Raw genomic sequence first — 26,648 nt, 5'->3', positions numbered from 1 at the left:
ATTATATAAGATAATATATTACAAGCAAATAACTCACCATAATGTCTAAAATGTGATTGAAAATTAAGTAAGATCAACCTTAAATCAATTACACTCACAATATAAAGTTGATTAACAATTATAATTACTTAAGACAAACATTCATATTTAACTCATAGAGCTTAAGTGAATTTTAATGCATATAATGTTTCGTTTGTAGTCTCAAGTTATGTTATAACCAAATTAGATAACTTCATGTGATGATTTATTATCACATAAATATATATATATCACTTATTTAATTTGAAATTTTAAAATTATCTAATTAACATGGATTTAAAATGATAATTTTTGAACAACTTGGTTGTTTGCTAGTCAAATAAACAAAAATAATAAGAAGAAAAAAGTACGTTAAAAAAGAAGAACTTTTACCTATGGACCAATATTAGGGATGATAGGGATGGACAAAATGGGATGAGGCGGTCCACGAAATCAACACAGATTTTAATAATTTATTATTTTTAACTGTTGTCTGAAGCAATGGAGCATGGATTATAAATCAAGTTCAAGGAAACTGAATAATAATAGTTTAACTCACAATTCAATGTATTTTTTCCTTCCACCTTTATATTTCAGATTTATTTTAAAGCCAAATGATTAATTATAGTCAACAATGTATATTGAGTGATTATTATTGAAGGCAAGATGAGCAATTCAAAAAATTACACTATAAAACTCACAATGCACTTCACTTGAATTGTGGAAAAAAAAATTAATATGCAACCACACCCACATAGCCTAGAACTCATCCGCACCATTGGCATTCCTAACTACCCACAATGAACTTCACTTGAATTGTGAAAAAAAAAAAAAAAATCTGCACCAGCACCATTGACATTCCTAACTGCCCACAATGCGCTTCAGTTGAATTGTGGGGGAAAAAAATCAATCTGCACCACCCTTACATAGCCTAGAACTCATCTGCATCATTGACATTCCTAACTGCTGCACCCTTGCCATTCTTAATAACTGATACTTGATACATAATCAAATTTTACCAATCTTAACTGATACTTATTACCTAATCAAATTTTAAAGCAACTGAGACCTAATAGGGAAACCTAAGGTTGGAATAGATGGCTTAGTAATATTATGAAATGTCACTTACGAACTTGTTTATTCTACTTTCATTAGAAAAGTAATTTTACTGAATTTAACAGAACTTGTTTTCTTAAAGAAATATTTTGACCAACCAAACATGAAAAAATTGAATAACACTTTTTATGTTTCCTCCCTACAAGACACACACATGTAAATATTGATGAACCAAAAATAAGCTAAGACAAGTGATTAATAAACAAAATGCCATGGATTTCAGCAAAATTATGGGTTTAAATTAATTTAATTAAATAAGAAGAACAAAATAATTACTGAGGTTTAAGGATGTGTCTTTCCCAATCAAAGACACCCAACTTGTCTACATCCTGAAAGGAAAGGAAGTTGGAGTATAATGAATTTCTTCCTAACAACTTTGAGATTACAACAAGAAGCATTTCACAAGCCTGATTTGTTTCCAATTTTGCTGCATCACTTAGCTCAGAAGACTGATCTTTCCATGGCTGGTAAAATGACCTGTTCAACAAGAGTAACACCGATTATCGCACTCCATTTATGTAATTCAAAGTAGCAGTTAATTATCAGGTGGCGGAAAATGGGGAGAACAGAAATATCATCCGCTAGAAAGTAATGCAGAGAGTTCATAGTAGTTTATGTACCATCTCCAGGTAGGATAAGCTTCAGCAGGGCAATTAATCTTGGAGAAGAGGGTTGCCAACTGAATTGCATCATCGCCTAAGATGTCTGTTTCTGTCAAGCAGCCAAAAGCATAGTAAACAAGTTAGCCATTAGTTTGGAAGACAGGAAGTTGTCTTAAGTGCAGAAAGTAGTACTGATGATATTACAAGTGTACCTGTGCACGAAAGACTAGAAGAAAGAAGAAGACAAAGTGCAGAAACGACAGATGGAAGCACTGTGTAGTTTGTGCGTTGTAGCTGTTGCAGAAAAAAGACTGATGAGGCTAATGTTTCTTCACATGTAAATGTCCTGCTGGTACTGCTACATCTTTGATCGTCCCATTCCATTAGAGAGAGCAGGTTATTGAGCTTAGATCTGTCAAAAGAATGACAGAGGTCCAAATTACTGAATTTGAGGGAATGCTTTCCTACAATCACTGATGCAGCCAGCCAGCGAACAAGCTTTGATATCAGAGAATCGTCTGATTCTTCATCGGATTGCAGTCTCATAATGCAATCAAAATTTTCCAGCCCATGGACTTCTTCAATATTTGACTGCAAAGCAGTTAAAGTTGCCCACCGAACAAATTTGGAAACTTTTTCCTTGTCCTGGGAAAATATAAAAACAAAATTGTTTAACAAATAATATGAATATAGAAAATCATACATAAACACCAAAGCAGGTGATCTCCAGAAAAGCAGTAGTGCTAAAGCTTGATGGGCATAATGTATGAATACATTAGCATACATGGACTAATTACATTGCAAGTCAGGATCTCATGGTCTGAATATATCTTGAAGAAAAGAAGAAAAGAAATCTCACTTGCTTAAAAGGTAGAACCAGGACCTGGAAAAGCATACAGAACCAGAACAATCCATGGATTTTATCAACTTAATGAATTAATTTCAAGATATAAGGCTTCCCAGTGTGGTGAAGGTAACAAAGGAACTTCTAGAAAGGGGGTAGAAATGAGGAAAGGAGCGTAGGAAGTAAAAATGAAAATGATTTACTTACTGCTTACATAGTCATCAGTGCAGAGTGCACAAGTTGTCCTAAATATATTTTTGAATGAAACTTAATATACCAAAAGCAGTCATTCAGATTATCAGTGTTACCCATGATCAGACAATGATCATCAATCACACATTGCATTTCATTGTTAACCGGAATCATGATTGTCACACTTACCTCAGAACTCACTGCCCTCCTAATTTTAGTGTAAAATAACCACATCTTAAATTTTAAAAAAGAACTCTAGAATGGATCTATATACAGAAGACTCGGGAACAAATCCTCCATTACCAGCTAAAGAAAACAACAATGAGAAGCAACATTTGTGTGAGTCCCAAAACCAGTCAAGCCAAGTGCAACATCAGTGATCATTCTAATGTGAAAGACAGTAAAGCTTGTGATATGGAATACAAAGACAACAACAGGCCCAATCCGTTCTGCATGCTGATGAGTGAAATATTTGTGCCATTTCATCGACAACAAGTGTGTCACACACCACAGTCCCAGGCATGAATTAATAGCTAGTCAGTAGATATGTTATATGGGAGAAATCGTACATCATCAATAAATGATGGAAGTCACATATTGAACCAGTAAAAAGTCAACACTACGGCCTTGCATCACTTGCAACTGGGACGTGAACTTGACGAAGCGACACCAAAAAGGGTTCTAGTCCCACATTCAGTGCCAACTAAAGGAGCTAGACATGATCATTTAGGAACTATTCTGGAATTCAAAAACAATTTTTCTACTGGTACTTGGGCAATCTGTCACGCTCCCACAGGAAAGATTCTCTTGGTCATACTCATACATAATCTACTTCTTTCATTAAGTGGATGATCAACTTAAGCCACAGGACAATAGCAAAAGTGCAAAAATACAAATAAAGACAGTAACATGCTGTTCCCCCAAAAGCAGTACGAATCTAGTCTTGCACAGATGCATTTTTGTAAAGTTTTCAAGGTGCACTCCATGTTTAGCTTGCAGCAGAACATAAAGCTTCTTATCAACAGATAAACAGCTTATAGGAGTGATGGGGAAATACCATTTGCAAAATAGTTACTGGAGGAGTGCTCATTAGTACAGCTTCAAGTCCAATCTGTGCAACAAGACTTTGCCATCCATCACAGCATTCATCAACAACTTCACATAACTGAAGTAAACTCTCAACGGAGAGTGTGAAATGTGGTTGATAAACTTTCCTCTTTTGGGATATCCTCAATGCTGATCTCAATATTTGTAGAATCAGTTTAACAAGTTGAGTATTTACTTTAAGCCTTTCAACACCTTCAATTAGCATCTTGTATAGATTGCAAGAGAGTTCCACAAGCTGCTCCAAGGCATATTTCTGCATCCACTCAACAGTGTGTCTCGACAAAACAACTTCATTTAGGGCCTAAAATTAGAAATGTGTATTTTGTGGTTAAAGAATATTATTTAGCAGTAAACACAAGATTTCAGGGAAATAAAACAGTTCAAAATGCAAAATGGTAAACAGTTCTGCTAGAGAGCAATGTCTTTAATTTGGGAAAAGTACCATAAGATCTATTATTTTGGAAGGGCTGAATCATTATTTAATTTATTGATGGGGATGAGAGCAGCGCTTCTGAAACAGAATGGAGTATAATGTACAGTGCTACTTATGGTGGAAAGTTATGCTGCATGCTACTGAGAACCTAAATCTGATTAAAGGTATAAAACATGGCAGATACCCAGGGGGAATCAAGGTTGATGCTTGCTATTTTTTACTTTGTACTGCCTAAAAATACAAATAAGAAAAAATATTCATATTTGTGATAACTCAGACATCAATCTACCATACCCCAGAAACACTCTTTAACAGTGAATACATTGTCATGCATCCTAACATATAGGTCATCATTTAATGCAGACATATCTTGCTCCTCAGACTTCACTCACATCCATATAATATAGCCCACCGGTCATTAAGAAACAAGAAAATATATTTTCTCTAACACCTTAAATAGTCAAGAGATAATAAATAAAAGGGAAAAAAAAGCTTGAGAATTATTTATATTATACTTAATAATGGGAACAAATACCTCCAGTATAACAGTCAACTCAACCAATGAATTTCTTCTGCATTGACTCCAAGAAAGAGATGAAACAACACAGGATGACCATGAGATCAAGCCACACTGTTCAACCAAGTACCTGCCCATTTTAGGTATTCTGACAGACTTCCTCACTATCTGCAACATTAACCATCTAAATGAATTCAGCTCTTGCTTAGGAGTGGCTCATCACTCTTAGAAAAGAGAAACATTATCAAGTGGAAAAACATCTTTTGGATGGAGAGGGTAAAAACAAGTTCCTATGAAGGAAAAAATAAAAAAATTTGGATCCACATTAAACCAACAAACCAAAAAACCACATTTTGTTCCGCATTAAATTAACAATTTAAAGACCACATTCTTTTGACAGTCTATGTGAAACAAGAGCTTCATGTACCCAAGATTTTTGACAAAAAAAAAGAATGTACTTGAAAGAGAAACAAACTTGCCAATACATGCACTTATAGGGTTTTTGAAGTTAATTCTTTTATAGTGTGTAAATTGGGAATCCCTGTATACAAGACGTACACAAATGTTAATAGTTCTACATACAGGATTATCTTAAAAAAAAAGGATAAAAATACTTTCATTTTGGAATTTTACTCACTTATTTTCTAACCGCATGAAAGGATAACTTAATAAGCTGCTTAATTTAGGCTCCCCAAAAATACTTCTGAGGAAACAGCTGCTTCATTTTGAAACTTGTATTGAGTTTGTTTTTGATGTATGCAAGTGAAAGAAACTATTTTACACACCTCAACCTAAAGTAGCGAGAGAAGAGAAAAGGAAGAGATTTACTTCTAAACAATAATCCCCACCGGAGAAAATAAAGCAGTCAATTACTCTAGTACAATTAAACTTCTAATTCTGAATGACTCCACCCAGCTAATAAGAAACTAAACCAATAAATGTGACAGCAGTTTGTTTGTTGCTTTGATTATTGGATCTCGCAATTAATATGAATGTGATGATAGCACAACTATGGCACAGATATTATCAACACAATATCATAGCTAAAATGCTATTTGTATAATCCTGTCTTCAATGGTAAAGGTGATTTGAAAGAAAATAAAAGGTGCTGAGGCCAATGATGACAGTTCGATAGTCCCTTGATTTGTTTGTCTCCCTGACTACAAGCAAAATTATAAGAGTCCACACGGAGTAATTTAAAAAGCTCAAAATACAGCAAAATGAGTGAAAAGGGGCATTGGGGGATATGCAAGTCAGTGAGGACGATCTGGAATACAGTGCCATCTTGTGTATGTTGGGTAATATGGAAGGAAAGAAATGTAAGATGCTTCGAAGAAAAAATAGAGGCTGCACAGGCTAGGAAGGATGAAGTTTGCATGCTTGACTTAATAGACTCTGCAGGAGTAGGATCCTATATAGGCAAAGCCTTTTCTTTTTTTTTGTGCAGAAAGGTTTCTATCTTTGTAATCCCTGACACTCACTCAGTTCCAAATTTCTGATTTTTAATGTACTTTACCATTTTCAAAAATTAAGTAGATTTTATCTGCTAAACTTAAAATAACTAGGCGTTCGGTTTCAGTTAAAAATAGAGTCATTATCATAAAGCATAAAAGTAAAAGACCACCAGAAAACTCAGCAAAGTAAACAATAGACAAAATATAGGAAGAACAAAAGACATCAAAATTCACAAGAAAACATGTGACAGTTACCTGAATAATCAACTTCTTCAGTTAAATAAAAAATCACCAAAATGCGGAAGACATTAACCATCAAAAGGCAACCACGAAAACTTCAAAAAGTAAGCAAGACACAGACTCCAAAAGGAGGAGAAAAAGACAACAAAGCGTAGGACTTTGGTTACCTGAACAATCAACTCCTTCGATTCATGATCAGAAATGGGAGAAACATAAAAACTGAAAAGGGTCTCAAAAATGGCATTTCTGATGTATATTTGAGCATCGTCATCCACATTCAATCCTGAGCATAATAGACGTAGCATCCACAACCTCTCTGTTATGAAATTAGTTGAGATACTCCAGAAAAAAGTCTGGAACAATGGAATACCCTGTAAGAAATCAGAGGGGAAGAGAGGAAAACCGCTGTTAGTCTACAGTCAGATTACGACTACATATGACTGGACAGTTGATCATTAGGACACATGGAACTTATAAATCTTCCATATTAAAGATATACCTTCATATTTGCATTTGGAGAGCGGATCAGATATTTACTTATTGCTGAATAATGGTCATGTGAAGGATCCAAAAGTACATAAGAAGCCTCTGCAACAAATATGGCAGTTACGGATGAAATCTTCTGCCAAGGCTCTTCAATACCATTTTGCAAGTACGACATTAGGAGACGAAGTCGCATCACATCCTTCCTCTTCTGACATCTCTACAGGACACAATAAAACTTTTTTTGAAAATAGGAAACAATAAAACTTTATAAAATCATGACATGATACTTCTACTGAAGCGTCACTAAAGCAGTTCTGGAGAGATATCAACATCTTCTCCTGAAATTATGATTAGAAGTTGATCATTACAGATTACCCTGTTTCTCCTATATAGGTAGGGATCTTTTATCAGACAACATCGGATGATACTTGTTTGCAACAAATTTTAAAGTGATGAAAAAATAAATTGTAACCACAAATAAAATATGAAGAAATATAATTTTATTGATAAAACAATATGGGTTAAATCTGTTTGTTCCCTTGATTCTTCTATCTAAATTTTCTCTGTGATTCGAGGGCAATAAGTAGCGTATTTCTCGAACATAGGATGATTTGGACTTCCTTCCTTGGATTCATTTGAACTCCATGCAAGGAGAATTTTGTGTATCAAAGTATTTAGTTGTCAACAAGAGTTCAGCATATCTTGATCTCTTTATGAATACCAATAGTTAGGAATATTCAAGATGACTTTTCAAGGGAATATAATACCATTTATATAGGCATGAACTAGGGTTTATGATCGAGTAGCCTCCCAAAATCTAAACTGGAATTGAACACATCTTGTACAGTCTCAATGGAATTGAATATATCTTTTAGAGTCCCATAAAATTTCAATGTCTACAAATAATTTGTTGTAAAGTGATGGAAAATAAATTGCTATCACAAATACAATATGAAGAAACATAATTTTATTGATAAACATTGATCTCCTTATGAATATCCCAAGAGTTCACGGGATATTCGAGATGCCTCTTAAAAGAGAATATAATACCCTTTATATAGGCATGAACAAGGGTTTAGGATTGAGTAGCCTCCAAGAACCCTATCTGGAATTGAACACAACTTGTAAAGTCCTATAAAATTTCAATGTCAATAATACTATTTTGTCACAAATTTCTATCTTTTTATATATTTGTAGGCACAACCACATCATTGAACCTACAAAACTCAGTTCATAATACTAGCCTCTCCATATAGCCTTTGTTTGAGAAGCACCAAAAATATACATAGGCTACTAAACTATTAAACTCCATGGAGCCCAATACTTCATCATAATTTTAGTAGCTAATATAAGCTAAGTAGCTCAAACTTGGCAATTTTGGTGCCGCACTCGTGTCGACACGACATTGACATGGTAAGGGTGTGGGATCTATGTCAGATCCGGTCAAACGAGATCGGTTTGTTGACCAACAATTTGGAGAGAAAATGAAATTTTGATATCTCAAAGTAAAAGATTTAATAGATCGAAAACAAAATTCCTTCAATTTTGTTGCTATATAGTAATTTATACTAGTCCCTTTGTCTCCTTTGAAGTTTTTTTTAGGTAAATCTTCTTGTTCATGTTGGGTGTTGCAGGTTTCTAAAATTTAAGAGCTCTACAATTACAATTTCTATTTTTGGAGCAGAGAAGCCGAGAATTGGTGATGTCGTGGTGGACTACTAGACTTTGCATGTTGTGAGTTGTATTGTATTGGGGGAAAACAAAGATATGGAGAACTTGTAGGGGAAGAAGTTGCAGGAGAGAAGATGATGTAGAGGAACAAAGATGAAGAAGACGACTTACACCCCAAGATTAATTTATTACCTATTTTAATTGACCTTTAGTCCTTTATTAGATGCCACATTTATGGTTTATTATTAAGGATAAATATATATATATATATATATATATATATATATATTATATTGTTTTCGTAAAATGAGATAAATATTACATATTAATTAGAGATTATAAATGTGAAACATTATAATTACCTAATTATAAAATTAAAGATTAAAAATATTGTTGAGTCCCAGCTCTTGTATCTGTATCTAGATCCATATCCCTAAATCTTAAAATTAGATCATGAAGGACCGGATATGCGGCTCCGCATCCGTTGACACCCGTACCCGAGTTCGAGCAACTTAGAATATAAGTTTAGTTTAAGTCTCCTACTATTGCTCAACACTGTTATTAAGATGAGAGTCGAAGTTTTATTGTATTTAACTAGAAAAGAGTCTAAAGTTACTTCAGAAGAATTTCATTTTCTTTGATATAAAAGTGTATCCAACAGTACTTTTGATAAAAAGATTTTGGAAACTGCTTTCCTTTTGGGAAGTGGACATTATTTCAAGAAAATTCAGAAGTAAGAAAGAAATTCCGAGAGGCATGGAACACTGAAAAAGGTATATCACTAGCTTCTACTCATGAACACTCTCTAAAAGAAAACTCATCGTTCAACGACCACTCTTGAGCGGCTAATACTCAGCCTTCTGTAAATGGGTTGCCTCTTCTCTAAGTTGATCATGCAAATACTCTTTAAGGTCATTTGGTAGGATGCATTAGAAAAAAAAATGGATGCATTAGCTTTATGTATTACCAATACTTTGTTTGGTACACGTTTTCAACCTATGAAACTAACACTTTATATGGTATTATGCTATGTATAACTTCTTTTTTATGACCATGGTATCTGAATCAGCTTGATAACTCTGTCCACCAAGGCTAGGACAGATGGGAAGAATCACAAAGTGTTTTTTTGTCTCCGCTTGGAATTGAACCTGAGACCTCATGGTTCTCAACCACTTCATTGATCATTATGATATGTATAACTAATCTATGTGAAACATGGTATTAGCAATGCAAGGAGTTTTAGTGCATGTATTAATACGAATAAAGACACTATTGCCCCTCATAACCTTTTTCATATCTTTTCCACCATATTTGTGGAGGGTATTTTTTTTAAACAATTAATTTTTGAGATAAGGGTAACTTTGTATTCACAAAAGATTCATCATCCAAGAGATGATGAATTGGAAACTTACATCCCATAGTGTGATGAGCACACCTCCATGGTGGTAATCAGATTACAAGTTTCCTAAGAAATCAACTAATTCTACCCCATCCCCCACCAAGTCTTGTTTACACCAAAAAAATAGAAGACTGTTACAGTTTGTTTTAATCCTCTGAAAATTGATTTTTTGTCCTTCAAGACACCAAGCATTCCTTTCCTTCCATATAGACCACCAGATACATGCTGGGATGAGCTTCCACTATTCTTCCTTCTTGCATCTACTTCCAACTCCTGGCCAGCTGTTCAGGACCTCCAAAGTAGTCTTTGGCATCACCCAACTAATCCTCAGACTGCACAAAAACGTATTCGACAACCTTGTAGCGGTTTGACAGTGAATGAACAGATGATTATTTACCTCAGCTTCATGTTCACACATAAAACATCTTGAACAAATATGCATGCCTCTTTTCTGTAAAGCTTCATGAGTAAGGCATGCTTTCCTAATCAGTAGCCAAACAAAACATGAGACTTTTGATGGACACTTCACCTTCCAAATTAGTTTCCATGGCCACCTCTCAGTCAATGAAATATTGTAGTTCATCTTCCAATAGCATGACTTCACTGTGTAGACCCCTTGCTTGTGTATTTTCCATATTGGCTTGTCAGATCTTGGAGATGTACCTGGGAAATTATTGAGGACCTCTAATAACTTGGCAATTTCCTCAATTTCCCAATCGTTTAATGCTCTTCTAAAAATTAGATCCCAACCCTGTTGACTCCAGACTTGTGCCACAGTGGCATTGCTCTGCAAACTCAGGGTATACAAATGAGGAAATAGGTTTCTCAAATTTTCTTCCCCTAACCATATTTCATTCCAGAACTGTCTTTAGACCATCCCCCACACTGATGCATATGTTGCTTCTGAAGTGTGGCCATAATCTTCTAATGGTCTTCCAAACACTACATTCAAAAGTGCCCATAACCTCTTTAGTTGTCCATTGATTAAATAAACCATATTTGCCTGCAATGAATCTTCTCCATAAGGCTCTGTCTTCAGTACAAAATCTCCATAACCATTTCTGAAGTAGACAGCTGTTCTGTAGACTCAGGTTCTTCAGGTCTAAGCCTCCTTGGATTCTATTGAGTGTGATTGACTCCCACTTAACCAGATTATAGCCTCCCTTTTCCTTGTTACCCTGCCATAGAAAAGTTCTCCGTAGCCTATTAATTTTCTTTTCAATGTTCTTGGGGATTGGAAATAAGCTCATCATGTAGTTGGGCAGACCATCCAACACTGATTTGATGAGAGTGTTACTCTGCCACCCAGAGACAGGTACTGGCCTTTCCATTTGGCTAGTTTCCTCTCACATCTCTCCAACACCACATTCCACACTTCCAGCTCTTTGTTCTTTGCTCCCAAAGGTAGTCCCAAGTATTTTGTTGGTAGTGCATCTACCTGGCAACCCAATGTTTCAGCTAGCCTAGACATATTGTCAACATTATTGATAGGAAAGAGATGACTCTTCAACCAGTTGACATGCAGACCTGAAATGCCCTCAAATATAGTGAGAATAACTCTTAAATGCCTAATTTGTGTCTCCTCTGCCTCACAAAATATAAGAGCATCATCAGCATAAAATAAATGTGTGATCTCCATTCCTGGCTGTGCACTAAAGCCTCTCACCCATCCATTTGTCTTTGCCTTCCTGAACATATGATTCAGTCCCTCCATGGCTATTAAGAATAAGAATGGAGACATCTGGGACTGAAAGAAACCTTCGGTGTTACCATTTATGATAAGAGAAAACTTCACACTTGAAATGCAATACTTGATCCAGCCAATCCACTTGCTTCCAAATCCCATGTCCTTTAGAATTTTCAGGAGGAAATTCCAGTTAACATGATCGTAAGCTTTCTCAATGTCTAGCTTACATAGAATCCCTGGTTTCTTTTGCTTTACCCTGGAGTCTACCAATTCATTGGCCAACAATGTTGCATCCATTATTTGTCTACCTCTCAAAAAAGCCATTCGATGTTCATCAATCAGTTTCCCAATGACTGTCTTCATTCTCTCCGTCAATAACTTGGATATGATTTTATAAACTCCTCCTATTAAATTGATAGGTCTGAAATCCTTAAGCTCAACTGCACCTGGTTTCTTTGGAATCAAAGCTATGAATGTAGCATTGAAAGATTTCTCAAACACACTCCTCTGATGAAAATTTTGTATAGTCAGCATCAGGTCCTCTTTCAATATATCCCAGCATTTCTTAAAGAAATCCATAGTAAATCCATCAGGGCCAGGTGCTTTGTCCCCCTCACATTTTTTGATGATCAGTAGCACTTCCTCCTCCGTAAATGGTCTTTGTAACCATTCGTTTTCTTCCGTAGACACTGTTGGGCACCCTACAAAATCAAAAGAGGGCCTCCAGGACTCAGTTTCTGAGTAGAGCTTGGCGTAGAAGTCTATCATGGCTTCTTTAACTTCTGTAGGTTCCTGTATCTCCACCCCTCGTACCACCAGTCTGTCAATTGTGTTGTATCTCCTATGGGCAGTTGCTTGTCTCTGAAAGAACCTAGTGTTTTTATCCGCTTGTTTCAACCATAGAACTCTAGACTTTTGTCTCCAGCTTGCTTCTTCTTGTTTGGCCAGCATTTCCAGCTCTACCAGAATTGTTGTTTTTATCACCATTTCCTCATCATTAAGTATTCTGTCGTTCTGGATTCTATCTAGCTCAGCTAATTCTTCTAGCAAACAATTTTTCCCATGGGCTGCTTCAGAGAAGTTCTTCTTGCTCCAATCTTTTAACTTTTGTTTTAGCATCTTTAGTTTACTGCTAAGCTTATAATCAGGGCACCCTTCTACCTCAAAGTTGTTCCACCACCCGTGCACCATATCATTAAAGCCATCAACCTTGAGCCACCAATTTTCAAATTTGAAACATGGTTTTCGATGCTCCCAGTTACCACTTTCCAACATGACAGGATTGTGGTCTGACCCTACTCTTGGGAGGGTGCTTTGCTTGATGCTTTTGAAGTTTTCCTCCCAACTCATAGAATATAAGAACCTATCCAATCTAGCAGCACTTGGATGGTTATCCCCCCTGAACCAAGACAGATAAGGGTCATGCAACTCCAGTTCATCTATCCATCTGGAAAATTCATTCATGATGTTTGTAACTCTGCTGCACCCTCTTCTTTCCCCCATATGTCTTACAGTGTTGAAATCTCCCCCTGTGACCCAAGGTCCTCCACATAGTTCCTTCATTGCAGCCATTTCTTCCCAACACTCTAACTTCTCTTTCCTGGTGTGTGGAGCATACACTCCAGTGAAGTACCAGGAAAAAGAATTTTGAGCTGATTCAAACTTGTAAGTGATTGAGTAGGTGCCTTCCTCCACCTTAGTGCCAGTCCATACTCTACTATCCCTCATAATAAGTATTCCCCCCTTACTCCCATCTACCTCAATATATCCAAGCCTCATCCATCTACTAGACCAGAGCTGATAGGCAATCCCCTCAATCCCTTTGTTCACCTTGGTTTCCTGTAAACAAACTACATCCGCTTTCCATTTCTGCAAACAAGTCTTAACCAACTTCTTATTGGTGGTGGTGTTAAGACCCCTCACATTCCATGTGATCAACTTAATATTCATTTAAAAGTCAGGCTTAGAACCCTCCTCCTGCTTCTAGCATCTTCAACCTCTTGTTGTCTATCTCTGTTTTCCTTTCATCAATTCACATGAGTAGTGCAAGAGTCTCTTTCTCAAATCCTTTGAAAGCTACCCCATACGTGTTGCTCAACTCCAATATGTGTGAGTTAACCCAGCTTGGTGCCTCAATTTCAGCCAAATCTTCCTCTGATAGGTTTTGCATAGCCACTGGTTCAGCATCAAGAACTTGTTGCTGTGAGAAATATAGGAAAAGAATATTATTGAATTGTTGTTGTGTCTACATTATTACATTGAGACCCTATTTATAGACACTAAAATACAATCCTTTCCAAGTAGGATACTATTTACTATTCCTATTTCTATTTGTCTTCCTATTACTATTCTAAATAGGATTGTATAAAATTATTCCTATTCTAATAGGATTGTATAAACTTATTCCTATTCTAATAGGATTGTATAAACCTATTCATGTTCTAACACTCCCCCTCAAGCTAGTGCATACAATTCATGTACCTAGCTTGTTACAAATGTAATTAATACGAGAACCGATGAGGGGCTTGGTGAGATATCCGTAGGTTGATCAGTCGACTTCACAAAATTGACAGTCAATCTCAATGTGCTTGTCTTCTCATTAAATACTAGATTTGATGCATAATGCCAGTCAATCTCAATGTGCTTAATCTTCTCATGAAATACTGAATTTGATGCATAATGCCGATAAAACACAAAGTGATAAAATTACAGTGTTGAACTTTCCAAACCAAACTTGCAAAGATTGTTTCAGACCATAAAGTGATTCACATAATCGACATACAAGGCTACTAAACTCCCCCTGAGCAACAAAGTGCTCAAAATATAGTATAAAGTATATGGATCACGTTGGAATCAATAAATGAGTCAATATTAGACAAGAAAGTCACCAAAAATTGGCCAAAACATGCTCATACACCAGAGTATTAGATTTGATGGCTAAAAGTAGTCACAATCTAAGAAATAAAATTAAATAGGTAGGGTCGGAATGATGTCACGACCCAACTAGAAAATAGAAATTATATAGGATAGTTTGAATTGATGGAACGACTCCATTGAAAAAGAGAAATAATACGGGTAGGGTCGAAATGATGGCACAACCCTATAGAAAAAGAAAAATTATACGGGTAGGGTTGGAATGATGGCACAACCCTAGGCAAATCAGATTTGAAAAGTCACCGGAAGACGAATGGAACTATGCAAATCAAATATGAGGAATCACTGAAAAGACACATGATGCTATGTAACTCAGATATGAGAAAATCGTTCGAATAAATCCACGGTACTACACAAACTAAATATGGAAAAGTAGTCACCAGAAAGATCACATGGTGCTACACAAATTAAATATGAAAAAGTAGTCACCGGAATGATGGCACGATGCTACACAAATTATATATAAGAAAGTAGTCATCGGAATGATGGCACGGTGCTACACAAATTAGATATGAGAAAATAGTCACCAGAAAGATACACGGTGACCCAACTTTTGCTAACATAATCATTGGCCGAACAGGCGGCATATATGGATAATAGCCCCCCGCCGGCAGTGAAAGCTCTTTGATTGTTTACCAAGATCGTAGAGGCTCTGATACCATGTGAGAAATATAGGAAAAGAATATTATTGAATTGTTGTTGTGTCTACATTATTACATTGAGACCCTATTTATAGACACTAAAATACAATCCTTTCCAAGTAGGATACTATTTACTATTCCTATTTCTATTTGTCTTCCTATTACTATTCTAAATAGGATTGTATAAAATTATTCCTATTCTAATAGGATTGTATATAAACCTATTCATATTCTAATAGGATTGTATAAACCTATTCATGTTCTAACAGTTGCAATTGTAGTTCTCTTTGATTTAAATCTTTGGACGTATACCTTTCTTCCGAATGTTTGTCCTCATTGGTCAGTTTTGAGTCATGGGTTTGCATGTGTGCATTTTCATCTGCTACTTTTTCTCCCACCACCTTCTCCTTCATTATTTCCTCAGAGGACTTCTCCCATAGTTTGATTGCTTCCAGAAATTGAGAAGCTAGAGTCTTAATGGTTGAAAGCCCATTAATATCTCTCACTTGTTCCTCCCGTGATGTCTCATTTAAACCCAAATGGGTTTCAGAATTCCCTTTGTGTTTTTGGCCCAAATGAGCTATTGGGCCCAAATTTATTTCCCCTGAGATCTGGGCCAGAGCAGATCTTTTCATTAGATCTGCTGGGTGGTCCCCAGTAACCCTAGTTGACCCACATGGTTCAATGTGTGTTATTTTTAATTTTTTTTAGAAACTATGCAATGTGTGTTATTTTTAATACACCAAGCTAAACACTGAATAAGAAATAGTCTCAGCATAACTAATGCAAGCATAACTAATACCAACACTACTTTTTTTTTTATGACAAGGGAAACCCGCAGCCGCTACCCTTTGGGTGCGCACAGGGTAAAACCCCCGCTCCTATGCAATAGCTCGCAAACCACATAGGAGAGGTAACCCGCACTAGGCAAGTCCGGTGCGACGAGCTCGACCCAGAAGGCAAACCCCTTGCTTTCGCTGGCAAGGGGTTTCGAACTTGAGACCTCCAACATGGAAGTCCCAAGCCCAAACCACTGGGCCACCCCGAAGGGTAACTAATTCCAACACTACTAATACACCATATTCAACACTATCCTCACATACCCTACCAAACGACCCATTAATGGTAAGGATCTTCAAGAGTCCCCTTAAAAAGCATTCTTGTCAAGTGCCAAGATAAGTCCATTGCCTACCTAGGCCTTTAATGAACTATTTTCTAGTTTATTCAGGATAATAATAAATGTTCTCAAAATTTATTTATGTAAATGTAAAACACATACTAAAGATTGGATGCTTCTCGGAAAGAATCATGTTTTTATTCTCTACGGTCACTTACATAGACAACTCCTTAAACTTGGCACAAATTGGACACTTCAATTTTACTAGGTGACCAGCTAGACACCTCAACTAGATAGGAATGTATCTCGTGAATATAGAAGTCATACATGGCATAGAACGTATTTCACACAATTTTAAGTGCATAAATGGCTTAAAATTAGCTGACATCGGTTTTATTTCACACTTCTTTTTTACGTTCTTTGGTTTTTGTGTGAACACAAATCCAGCACACTTCTCCGGTCAAATGTCCACCAGTGGCACCACCACCACTTCCATAGTTGCCAAACCAACCACGCACCACCATCTTTATGTTGCTAACAGCATATCATTGGTCAAATCACAGAAAATTGTGCAATGTTTAAGTAATGAAATCACAACTAAGGAGAGAAAAGTTATGATAATGATATATACCTCCAGTACACTCTTGAATCTTCCAAGAACCTCGTAACCTAGTTTCCTCATGTCATCATCAGGTGAAGATATACTGACAACAGCAATCGCAAGCAAGCCTAAGCTTGCAAACTCCAAGGGCTCAATAAACCCCATAGAAAGACAGTGAACTGAGAAGTGCAAAATAAAAATGGGATCATACACACGGAGTTTCTCGGCATCTGCATAATGTACCTGCAGAAAATTCCATAGTTTTGAATGTGACAGGATTGGGAGAAACTACAGAAATATCCCCTATTCCTTTTCCTCAAAATTGGAGGAACATCAGAGATTATGGAAAAAAAAAAAAACGAATTATCATTAATAAGAGTACCTCATATCCAAAGTCAGGATAATCTTTTTTAGGTTCTTTGAGAATCCCTGGACCAACTGTTCTATCATATGGGAAATAAAGCACAGTAGTTGCACAAACTTTGGGGTCTATGGGAATGTTTTCTCTGAAGCGGATCCTGCGGTAATCATCAATTGCTTCAGCTTCACTCAAATTACTAGAGATAGTCTGCTCCAGTTCATTTTCTTTTCTGACTTTCAGCAGAGCACTACCCCATAGATAATCTAATTTAGCCACACTTCCTTCGCCCAAGTCATTAGTCGAATTGATCTCATCCATTAAGCTGTATATCTCCAAGTCAATCACACTCATACTAGCACCATAAGAAGATAATAGCAAGAAGAGCAATTCCCTCAAATTTATTCCAATGTCTTCTACATTATTAATATCACATTGTCGGGCCCTGATTTGGAAAAGCAACCTAAGCAACTTCACGAGTTCTAACTGCCGAGCACGTTCCTCAGATAGTTTACAACTATCTTTTAAATCATAGGCATCTAAATCAGCAAATTGAACATATGATCTCATGATGCTAGGCAACGGAGTAAATATCATCCCAAAGTGAGAATGACCAGCTGAGATGTGAGAAGAATGCATGGTAGCTGCAAATTGAGAATGTGCAAGCAACAGTTGAATAATTGAAATGCAAGAGAACTTCCCCTCAGATACTGATGAGATAATAGCTCGGAGCATCCCCAGTGTCAAAGGATCGTAAAACCTATGCAGAAGAGATGACTTACCAAGTTGCTCTACAAATGGAAGAGATTCCAAATTCAGAAGACAACCATGCATCTCCCTTGTTATTTCCGTTACATTTTTTAGAATATATACTTCCAAATATCTAAATATGGAACAGCTTCCAACTTCCATTTGCCTGAAGTCAACAACGTTCAAAGAGCATCTCTTGACGATAAGCTGCCAGGATTGAACTAGCAAGTTCAGAAACCGGATTCTTGTCAAGTCTAAAATGGGGCAATCTTCTGAAGCAATCACTTCTGCGTTTTTCTTCAGCAGAGACGGAAACTTTCCCTTCTCGGGGAATAAAAGGGCAATGCACAAACGTATTTTTGCAACAGTCCTGTTGACAACATTCAAAGACTCTTCGACTGAATAAGAACCATCTTGAGTGAGATCGAACTCCAGCAGATCACTACAATCACTTGAGCAAACAGAATTGAATATACTCAAGCGTTTTTTCACTTTCACCAAATCACCTCTTAATTCAAAGAACAATTGGACTACAAGAACAGTATTCGCGAGAAGGCTACCTGAGACAAGATTCGGAAAATCTTCCATTGACAGGTTTTCAAAATATTCTACCTTAAATATCTCCCTGGAAACATAACTTTTCCAGATAGAGAAACCTTGTTTGAGTATGTCCCAATAAAAAGAAGCTATATGCTCATGAAGCATGCAAAGCTGGCCCCCAAATTTTGCAGGAATTGAGTTCAAGTACAGGATAACAGTGGGAAGAAGCATCAGTGCGTCTTCATCAGAAAAATCACAAATTGGTGGTACTGTACAAGGCTTGACTACCACATATTTATTCATCCTGTCTGAAAATAACTTCCCGAATACAGATAGATGCAGAGGGCTTATATCAGCAACAAGAAACAAGATTTCAGCTTTTCTTTTGGTTATTTTGAGCATGCAATGAGAAAGGATATTGACATGAGTGTTAGCCACAGCTCTACATGTATCCTTAAGAAAAAGATGGCTTTGCTTCTGCATAGATTTACGTACTTTCACAACTTTTACAGCTTTTAGCAGACAGGCATCAGCAACATCAAGTTCAAATCGAGTGGCAATATCATATACTTGCAAAAGAACTTTCTCATAGAGGATGACATCATTTTGTTCCTGCTGAATTCCCCAAAACAAGCAGATGGGGATTTTTTCTTGTGGCTGCCACATGTATGCCGCCAGATGATCAAATGCAGAACCAGCAATGTGTAATCCAACACAGAGAGCTGAAGTCAGCCAAACAGAACGATCCTCAAGGTCAATCAAAGACAGAATCCAATGGGCCAATTCAAGCACCTCAAAGGGAGATATGAAATGAATCAAACTATGTAGAGCATATAGTACAGGAACTAAAGGTATTAAGTTCTTAGACTTCATGCATTCGTTCATCTTGAGCCTAAATGTCAGAACCAGTTTCTTTACCACATTTTTGAATGAACTAACAACGTGTTTATTGGCATGATAAACTTCAGATGAGGAGCTTTGGCCAAAGCAGAAAGACAACCAGAACTCAGAAGTAGCTTTTACCAAATTAAGCACATGATGATCCGTCTTGCAAATTTTCAGTTTAACTGATTCAACAAACTGGTCTACACTGTCCTTAATTGTTCCACATGCAAAATCACTGTTAACAGGGGATGGGTACTCCAGCACAGCTACCACAGCAGGGTGATCAAGGATAGTTACAACCAACTCTTCAATAAAGTAAGTTGAGAAAGGACTACAGGTGTCTACACCACAAGAATTGGATTTTTCAGCCAACAATTTTTTCAACATGCCGCTTAGGAGAAGGAAGCAAGCTGCGGAAAGTTTTTCAAGTCCCTCAAATTGCTCATGTCTATAGGATAACTGAGTTTGACTCAACCAAAAGAGTAAATAGCGGAAACAGGAAAGAAGATGATCAGATGTCTTCTCTGAAAGCTTTGCCAGAAGCAAGCTTTGCAATCCTGATTGATCCAACAAATCCAGTCCATCAATATACAGAACAGCTGGAAAGAGAACATGAAAAGGTGCATGCTCCAAAAATATAGAAAATGCATCAGACTCGTAGTCCATTGTTCTCCCACCACTTAATCTAGCTAAGGCCCTTTCCATACCCGTGAAGAAGATTTCTGGCCATCTCTTAGAAGCATCATTCAGAAGACTAGGTTCTGAAAAAAATAGTTGCATCAACAGTGACAGAGGGACCCCGAGCAATTTATTCGAGACAGATACTATCGAAGGGAAATTCTGTATTATCTCAGCTGATGTTGTGCAAGCAATTGAAAAGCAAAACCCAATGGTCAATCCAACCAGACTACTATCAGACTCACTCTTAAGCAATCTTTGGACTTCACCGACAGTACAGGTAAAAGAACTTTCGGTATACACAGCTTCCTTGATGTTGGAAGATATTCTGTAAGTTCCCTGCAAAATTTTCCGTGACAAATGTAGCAATCTCTTGAATGGCCTCCACTCGCAGGGACATTGAGAATCATCCAAGTCATATGGAGCATCAAGTTTCTCAGACAACTTCACATCAATTATTGAAGACAAAAGTAATGGGTCCCCCTAACAAAGTTCAGGAAAGATATAAACTGTCAAGCGGGGAAAACACCTTAAGTGCTACTGTGCTGCCAATTCAAATGGAAAAAACATTTAAATGAAAGGACAGATGCTACCTGAGTCTCCAGAAGATACTTTAAGGTATTGCAAACATATGACGAAACCATCGACTTCTCGGAAGCAGAAAAAGCACCAGTTTCAGCAGTTGCCAATGTTAGGCACCTATCCAAGATGCAGATTGTGAAAGGGCTGAAATCAGGAGATATATCTGCAAGAAGTGTCAATAACTGTCAGAATATTGCAAGTGATCTCTTTCAGCTGCTGCTAAGTTCTTCTTTTCAAGTTTGCAGTATTTCGGCAATGAGATTTACAAGCCACTGGGTTAACTACTTCAGTTATCATGACAAATAAGATGGTCAGAGTAAAGGATGGAGGAAAAGTTAACTTTCCAATTGAAGGATAGTCATGATGCACTGTGAATCCCATAGAAACTGAAGTATTAGGTCAGAAACAGCAAAATAGAAGTGTTTTAACTAGTGAATAAGTAGAATAACAGTCAAGGCCCAGGTAAAAAAAATTGAAGGAAGGACAAAAGAAAATAGGAAATATTCAATAGTGTCAACTGAACATAAAAAATATTCACTATATAAAGTAAAAGTAACACCCATCTTAAACTATGTTGCAAAGACCAAGAACACTATATGAAACATCAATTACCTTTGATGTCTGGTATGCTACTCAAAGAAGACCTTAAAAGATCCGAATAACAGAATAACTTATTGCCAGACTCAATTACAGCATCACGTAAGAAAAGAAGAACAGGTGAAGACAATTTTCTGTAGATATCACACCCTACTCCTCCTCCAAGCATGTTGTCTTTGCTGTACCCAGGAATAAAGAAGAACCATGAACAAATTTCCTTTGGGTTTTTGTCAAATGCACCAGTACTATACATTGATGTCTTTGCTAGAATGTACGCTTGATCTTTAATGTCTCTGTTGGGTGAAAACATTAACAAGTCCAGAAATGGAAGCAAATGCTTGTACATTTGTGAGTGAACTCTTGTTGCAATTTCGCATTTAGAGGACCAACCAACATGTTCTTGGAGCAGAGATAACAGAGTTTGCTGCAACATAGTTGGTAAAGCCAGCAGGTTGTTTGGTAGAATTTTGAAGAAATCAAATAATCCTTCCAACATCTTAGGCATTGTTTTCTGCAAGAAAGAAACAAAAAATATCCAAAAAGTAAGCATTAAATATCAGGATTTCTTCATTTCGTTTTTCCTATTTGAATTAGGAACTATTAACTTTGCTTAAACGAATTTACCCTAATAAATCAGATTACTATATATACCATCTTAAACAGCAGAGAAACTCCAGCTTCGGGGCACATACGAGAAGAAGAAAAGAAAATTCAACAATATAATTTCAATATAAATAGGCTTTAATAACATGTACATCTGAAGTTCTACTTAGGAACATGACGTAAAGTTAAAAGTTCATGAAACTGACATCCTTAAATTCAAACCACATGCTCCAAAATCACTGATTGATCTATCAAGAAAATGAAATAGTTTAAATGAGAATAAATAGATAGGGGAACCAGTGGGTCTACAGCCATGCAACACGAATTCATAGGGGAGTAAATAATATATGGAATCGATAAATCAACCTTGTTGACACAATGTCAGCGCACTTAAACATTTCATGAAACGGAGTTTTTGAGGTCCCATGAACATTGTTGAACAAGTTACAAAACTGTGCAAAAAGCAGTAGACTAACTTGATCACTCACAGCATGTAGTGGCTTATGTAAGCACTAACTTAATACGATACAGCTATAGTTAATACAGAGTCAAATGAAAGGGATACTGCAGATAAGCAAAACATGTTTTTATATGCAAAAAATAATAATAAAAATTAAATATCAGATTTTAGATGCAAAATTTTATTTTTTCTCAATGCAACCAAACGCTTCCTCTTCAATTGCACAGTATTTTTCCATAAGCCAGCACAACTAGGATTCAAGAACTTGGAACTCACATAATATATTGTTAAGACATTAAGCAACTTCGCATAGAATAGCACTTCTGTGTCTTCTATAGTAGAGTCTGGCAAGGGAGAAGAATGCAAACTCCAGAGTTCTGTTATAAGCTTTACAAAATAAGTGTCATCTTTAGAATCATCCATGTCATCTACATTTATGATTGATTCACCATCCAGGGACAGAGCTGCATCAGGGGAGTAACTAACCCCCCCTACAATGATATCTGTATCCTCATTTGCAGCGTCAATTTTCAGCTTCTTCCTAATACTCAGCTTATCTCCTATTTCAGAATCTGCAGGTCTTTTCGAGCGTTGCTCAAAACCTTTGTAAAATTCGTTCAGTGAAGAGAGCAACGAGAACAGAACTTGAGGATCAGGGAGCAAAATCCGAACTGCATTCCAGATATCTTGCTTGAGGGACTCCCATTTGTGGATCATTTGACCTTGGGAAGACATGACACTGTTTAAAGCACTAATTAGTAACTCCAACAGTTTCAGAACCTCCAACACAAACTTCAAAGTTCCATGTTTCACTAGAGGATCCGAATGAAGTAAACCTTTATTGATCACCAGTCGAGAGAAGGATCGTGGTCCAATGCACTTTATGATATTTTGCACCTCTGGGCTGTTAAGAGTTGGCGGCTCCTGGTTTTGAGAATCAAGAAACCCAAAGACAAGTCCATCACCAACAGAGGAGAGCACATTTGCTGCCAAAGAAACTGAAGCAAACCTGCAAGTAATTGAGTCACAATAGACAAACAACAATAACACCAATACTAATATTCAAAAAAAAACTCAAATTAGCAATATTATCTAACCAGTTACGCGATGAAGGGTCTTCAAGACTGTATGGGAACTCATCCAAATAAGCTGAACCAAAAGATGGCTTCCCCTTAACAATTGCCAAAAGCAGATATCTGTGATTCTCAATCTCTCCAGCTTTTAACTTCTTCATAAGGCCCAATAATCTGTTTGGGTTTCCTCTCAATGGTTTAGGTACCCTCTTCAAATCTGGCATCAATCCATTCGAAGGATCAGTACATACCATATATAACACTTCATGAGCTAATTCTGCAGCCAATCCACCACCATCTCGTCCCGAAATGCTAGCAAGCTGCTCCAAAGTTACACTCCCAAAGAGCACACTTCTAAGCCCAGTGGGCACCAGTGAATCCGGGACAAGAACCCTATCACGCAAAGTGGATAACACATAAACCACGGTATCATCATCATCATTTCCCAACCCGCGAAGCACCCCAGAATACATATCCTTCTGCTGCAACACGCCTCTCAGCAACCTAGCATTCCCAACCTCCAAAAATGATACTGCAAAACCCACAAAAGCCTTCCTCGTCGAATAATGCTTCTTTTTCCCTTCAATTTTCTTTGCTTTCCACTCAGCTAGTCTCCCAAATATAGGTATTTTGAAATCAAAACTCTTGGCCACTTCCCATGCCATCCACGAACTACGCCTAGCTATAGAAGCCAACAGAGAAAGCGCAGCTCGTTGGCGCTTTGCTTCTTTACTATTCAATTCTTTATACAAATCATTCATTCTCTTTTCCACAATCAATTTTGCAAACTTATCTAATGCGTTAACTATTACAGCAACTTTTGGATCTTTATCCACCCTGTTTTTCCCATAGTATTGGTTGAAAAATCCAGAAATCAAATTTAAAACAACGTAAAGTCCAGTTTTGCTTTTTCGAAGCTCCCAAGCTTGTTCGAGTTCCATACACTTGGATGAATTCTGGATGTATAAGCTGAGAAATTCAGGTCCAGAGTCGGACTTGAGAAGTTTGATGAACTCTTTTGAAGCATCGGAACAGAGTTGGAAATCTGTGGAGGTTAAGTTACGAAGAAGCTCTTTGAGTTTAGCCTCGTGAACGAGTTTATTCCCGAACTGTGGTATTGTTGCTTCTTCCATTGTTCCACCAATTCAAAAACAATGCAAAAGCCCTCAATCTACGTAAAAAGAGGTAAAACAGAGGAGATAAACATTCAATGAAAACTTCCCCAGTTAAAAAAAAAAAAAATTTCAAATGTATAACTTATGTAATGCACCAAATAACAGCTTTAAATGCATCATTCATAAGAAGATACCCATACCTGAGTGGATGAATTTGACAGTTACTTCTTCAGTTCTTCCTATGCAAAATAGCTAAACTGGAAACAACTTAACGTAACAAATACATGAATTTCAAGCTAGGAGGCGAAAGGGTAGACTTTCAAAATAGAAAAGTAGAAATTTTGATTTCAAATAGAGTGAATAAACTGAGAAATTTCTATTCGTTCAACTTTTGGAAGTTTGTTTTTAGGGTTTCATACGCTTTTCTTATTCAACTGATATGAATAATGAGCTTTTCCATTGAAAGTCGATTACCTTCGCGCTTCAGAATTTAGGGCTTGGTTACAGTATGAATTGGAAGTGGCCGCGAAGAAGATTAAGAGTTTTTAGCTAGAAAGGCCCTTTAAGTATGATCACAATTTAAACTACATCCCTAGAGTATTCTTCCGAGCAAAGAGCATCCTCTTGTTTGCCAAAGTGAACAACTTACGTACTCAACGTTATTAAACTAATCAGAACCAAGCTTCAAATTTATCTGAAAAATTTATTACTTACTACCTTTTTTTTATGTATCATTCTTACTATAAATAGTTCGTCAAATTATATTTATCATTTCATAATCAATGTATAAATTATTATAATATTCTTCATATTACACCCTTGATAGTTAATTAGTCTTGAATATAGATATTTGACCAACCTAGGAAAACTAATAAGTAATTAATGTTCATTGTAATTACTTCGTACATTGATTAATTACTCTCACCATTGCACTACCCTTTAAATCTAATTTTGAAAAAGAAATCTCAATAAACAAATTAAAAAGAAAAGATGAAAAAATAGTGTTGAAAGTTGAAGCTTCAGCAAATTTTATCAAAAAAGATGACACTTCAAAAGGTGTAAAAATAGAAGACTCAACCAACATATGTGAAGGCCAATTTGAGAAAAATCAAGATCCAGATAAAGGAGTCTACGCAGTTTTGACTTGGAATAAATTTTCAAGGATGAAGACTTACAACACACATTTAATATTATGCTAATAAAATTACTCCCAGAATTTTATTAAATTTGTCACGACCCAAAATCACATTAGGTCGTGAGGGCACCTACCATCTCCATAAGTGAACCACATTCCTTTATTAACCATTCAACAATTTAAATAATGCAGAAATTATATTGATAAGGCAAACTCAAACTACTCCAAGACCTGATGACACTGAAAGCTTCGTGATGCATCTCTACAAACTTGACTTTAGTGTCAAACCAGTAGGGCCGAAGGTCACAACTATACCAGGCTTGATCACACCACTGTCTACATGACCAAATAGTAAAACTTGCAATTGATAGATACTGAAACTGAAATAATTGAATTTAAGGTCAATGCAATATTCTAAAAATCATAACATAAGCTTAAATCATAGTTTTTGAAGAAGTCATAAAAATCATTAAAGAAAACATAGTTCTTTTGTAAGATATTTACGATTAACCGATATAGATCATGTGAGCTATAACATGAAATTCGGCTTCTTTTTCAAAAGGAAATTGTCCTATTTGTCAAGGTAAGGACCATACATAGCGGATCCGGCTCCTCTCCATTTCTCTTCTCTCCATTTTCCCCAAGTTCCTATTTGGATTAGTGACACATGGCATAGGTTAAAATAAATGGCTAAGATTTAATATCCCAAAGTAAATCTCTAACCATGATTTAACTAATAAATACAATATATATTTAGTATTAAAAATTATTATAATCTCACAATATTATAAATATCGGGGGGGGGGGGGGGGG

The 26,648-nt window shown here is 36.5% G+C and overlaps 1 protein-coding gene across 4 annotated transcripts; it reads right to left on the bottom strand.

Moving 5' to 3' along the window:
* Positions 1-1,377: 1,377 nt before the first annotated feature.
* On the bottom strand, positions 1,378-25,229 carry LOC125846230 (uncharacterized). Of its 4 annotated transcripts, none has more exons than XM_049525600.1 (14): positions 24,901-25,226; positions 23,610-24,756; positions 22,789-23,521; positions 21,465-21,960; positions 20,864-21,015; positions 17,442-20,753; positions 17,090-17,302; positions 7,023-7,226; positions 6,691-6,894; positions 4,848-4,997; positions 3,830-4,180; positions 1,949-2,381; positions 1,755-1,839; positions 1,378-1,611 (listed from the first exon to the last, which is right to left on the bottom strand). In XM_049525600.1, exons 2-14 carry the CDS (start codon positions 24,716-24,718, stop codon positions 1,407-1,409), a joined length of 7,647 nt encoding a protein of 2,548 aa, XP_049381557.1. In that variant the 5' UTR covers positions 24,719-24,756; positions 24,901-25,226; the 3' UTR covers positions 1,378-1,406. The 4 variants fall into 4 exon arrangements, 3 of the variants coding, with proteins under 3 accessions (XP_049381557.1, XP_049381556.1, XP_049381558.1); XM_049525599.1 differs by having other exon boundaries at positions 1,755-1,845; positions 24,901-25,225; XM_049525601.1 differs by lacking the exons at positions 23,610-24,756; positions 24,901-25,226 and having other exon boundaries at positions 1,755-1,845; positions 22,789-23,251; positions 23,349-23,484.
* Between the last annotated feature and the right edge of the window lie 1,419 nt (positions 25,230-26,648).

The sequence above is a fragment of the Solanum stenotomum genome, chromosome 12 (genome assembly GCF_019186545.1).
Source record: "Solanum stenotomum isolate F172 chromosome 12, ASM1918654v1, whole genome shotgun sequence".
Classification (NCBI taxonomy): Eukaryota; Viridiplantae; Streptophyta; class Magnoliopsida; order Solanales; family Solanaceae; genus Solanum; species Solanum stenotomum.
The sequence above is the reverse complement of the archived record's forward strand: the minus strand, read 5'-3'. Positions and strand labels throughout refer to the sequence as shown.

Excerpts from the sequence above, each read along its gene's own strand:
- LOC125846230 (XM_049525599.1), bottom strand. The coding sequence starts at position 24,718 with ATGGAAGAAGCAACAATACCACAGTTCGGGAATAAACTCGTTCACGAG. Across the intron at positions 21,016-21,464 it reads TAGCATACCAGACATCAAAG|ATATATCTCCTGATTTCAGC; the intron begins GTAATTGATGTT and ends CACTTCTTGCAG. Across the intron at positions 20,754-20,863 it reads AGTATCTTCTGGAGACTCAG|GGGGACCCATTACTTTTGTC; the intron begins GTAGCATCTGTC and ends GAACTTTGTTAG.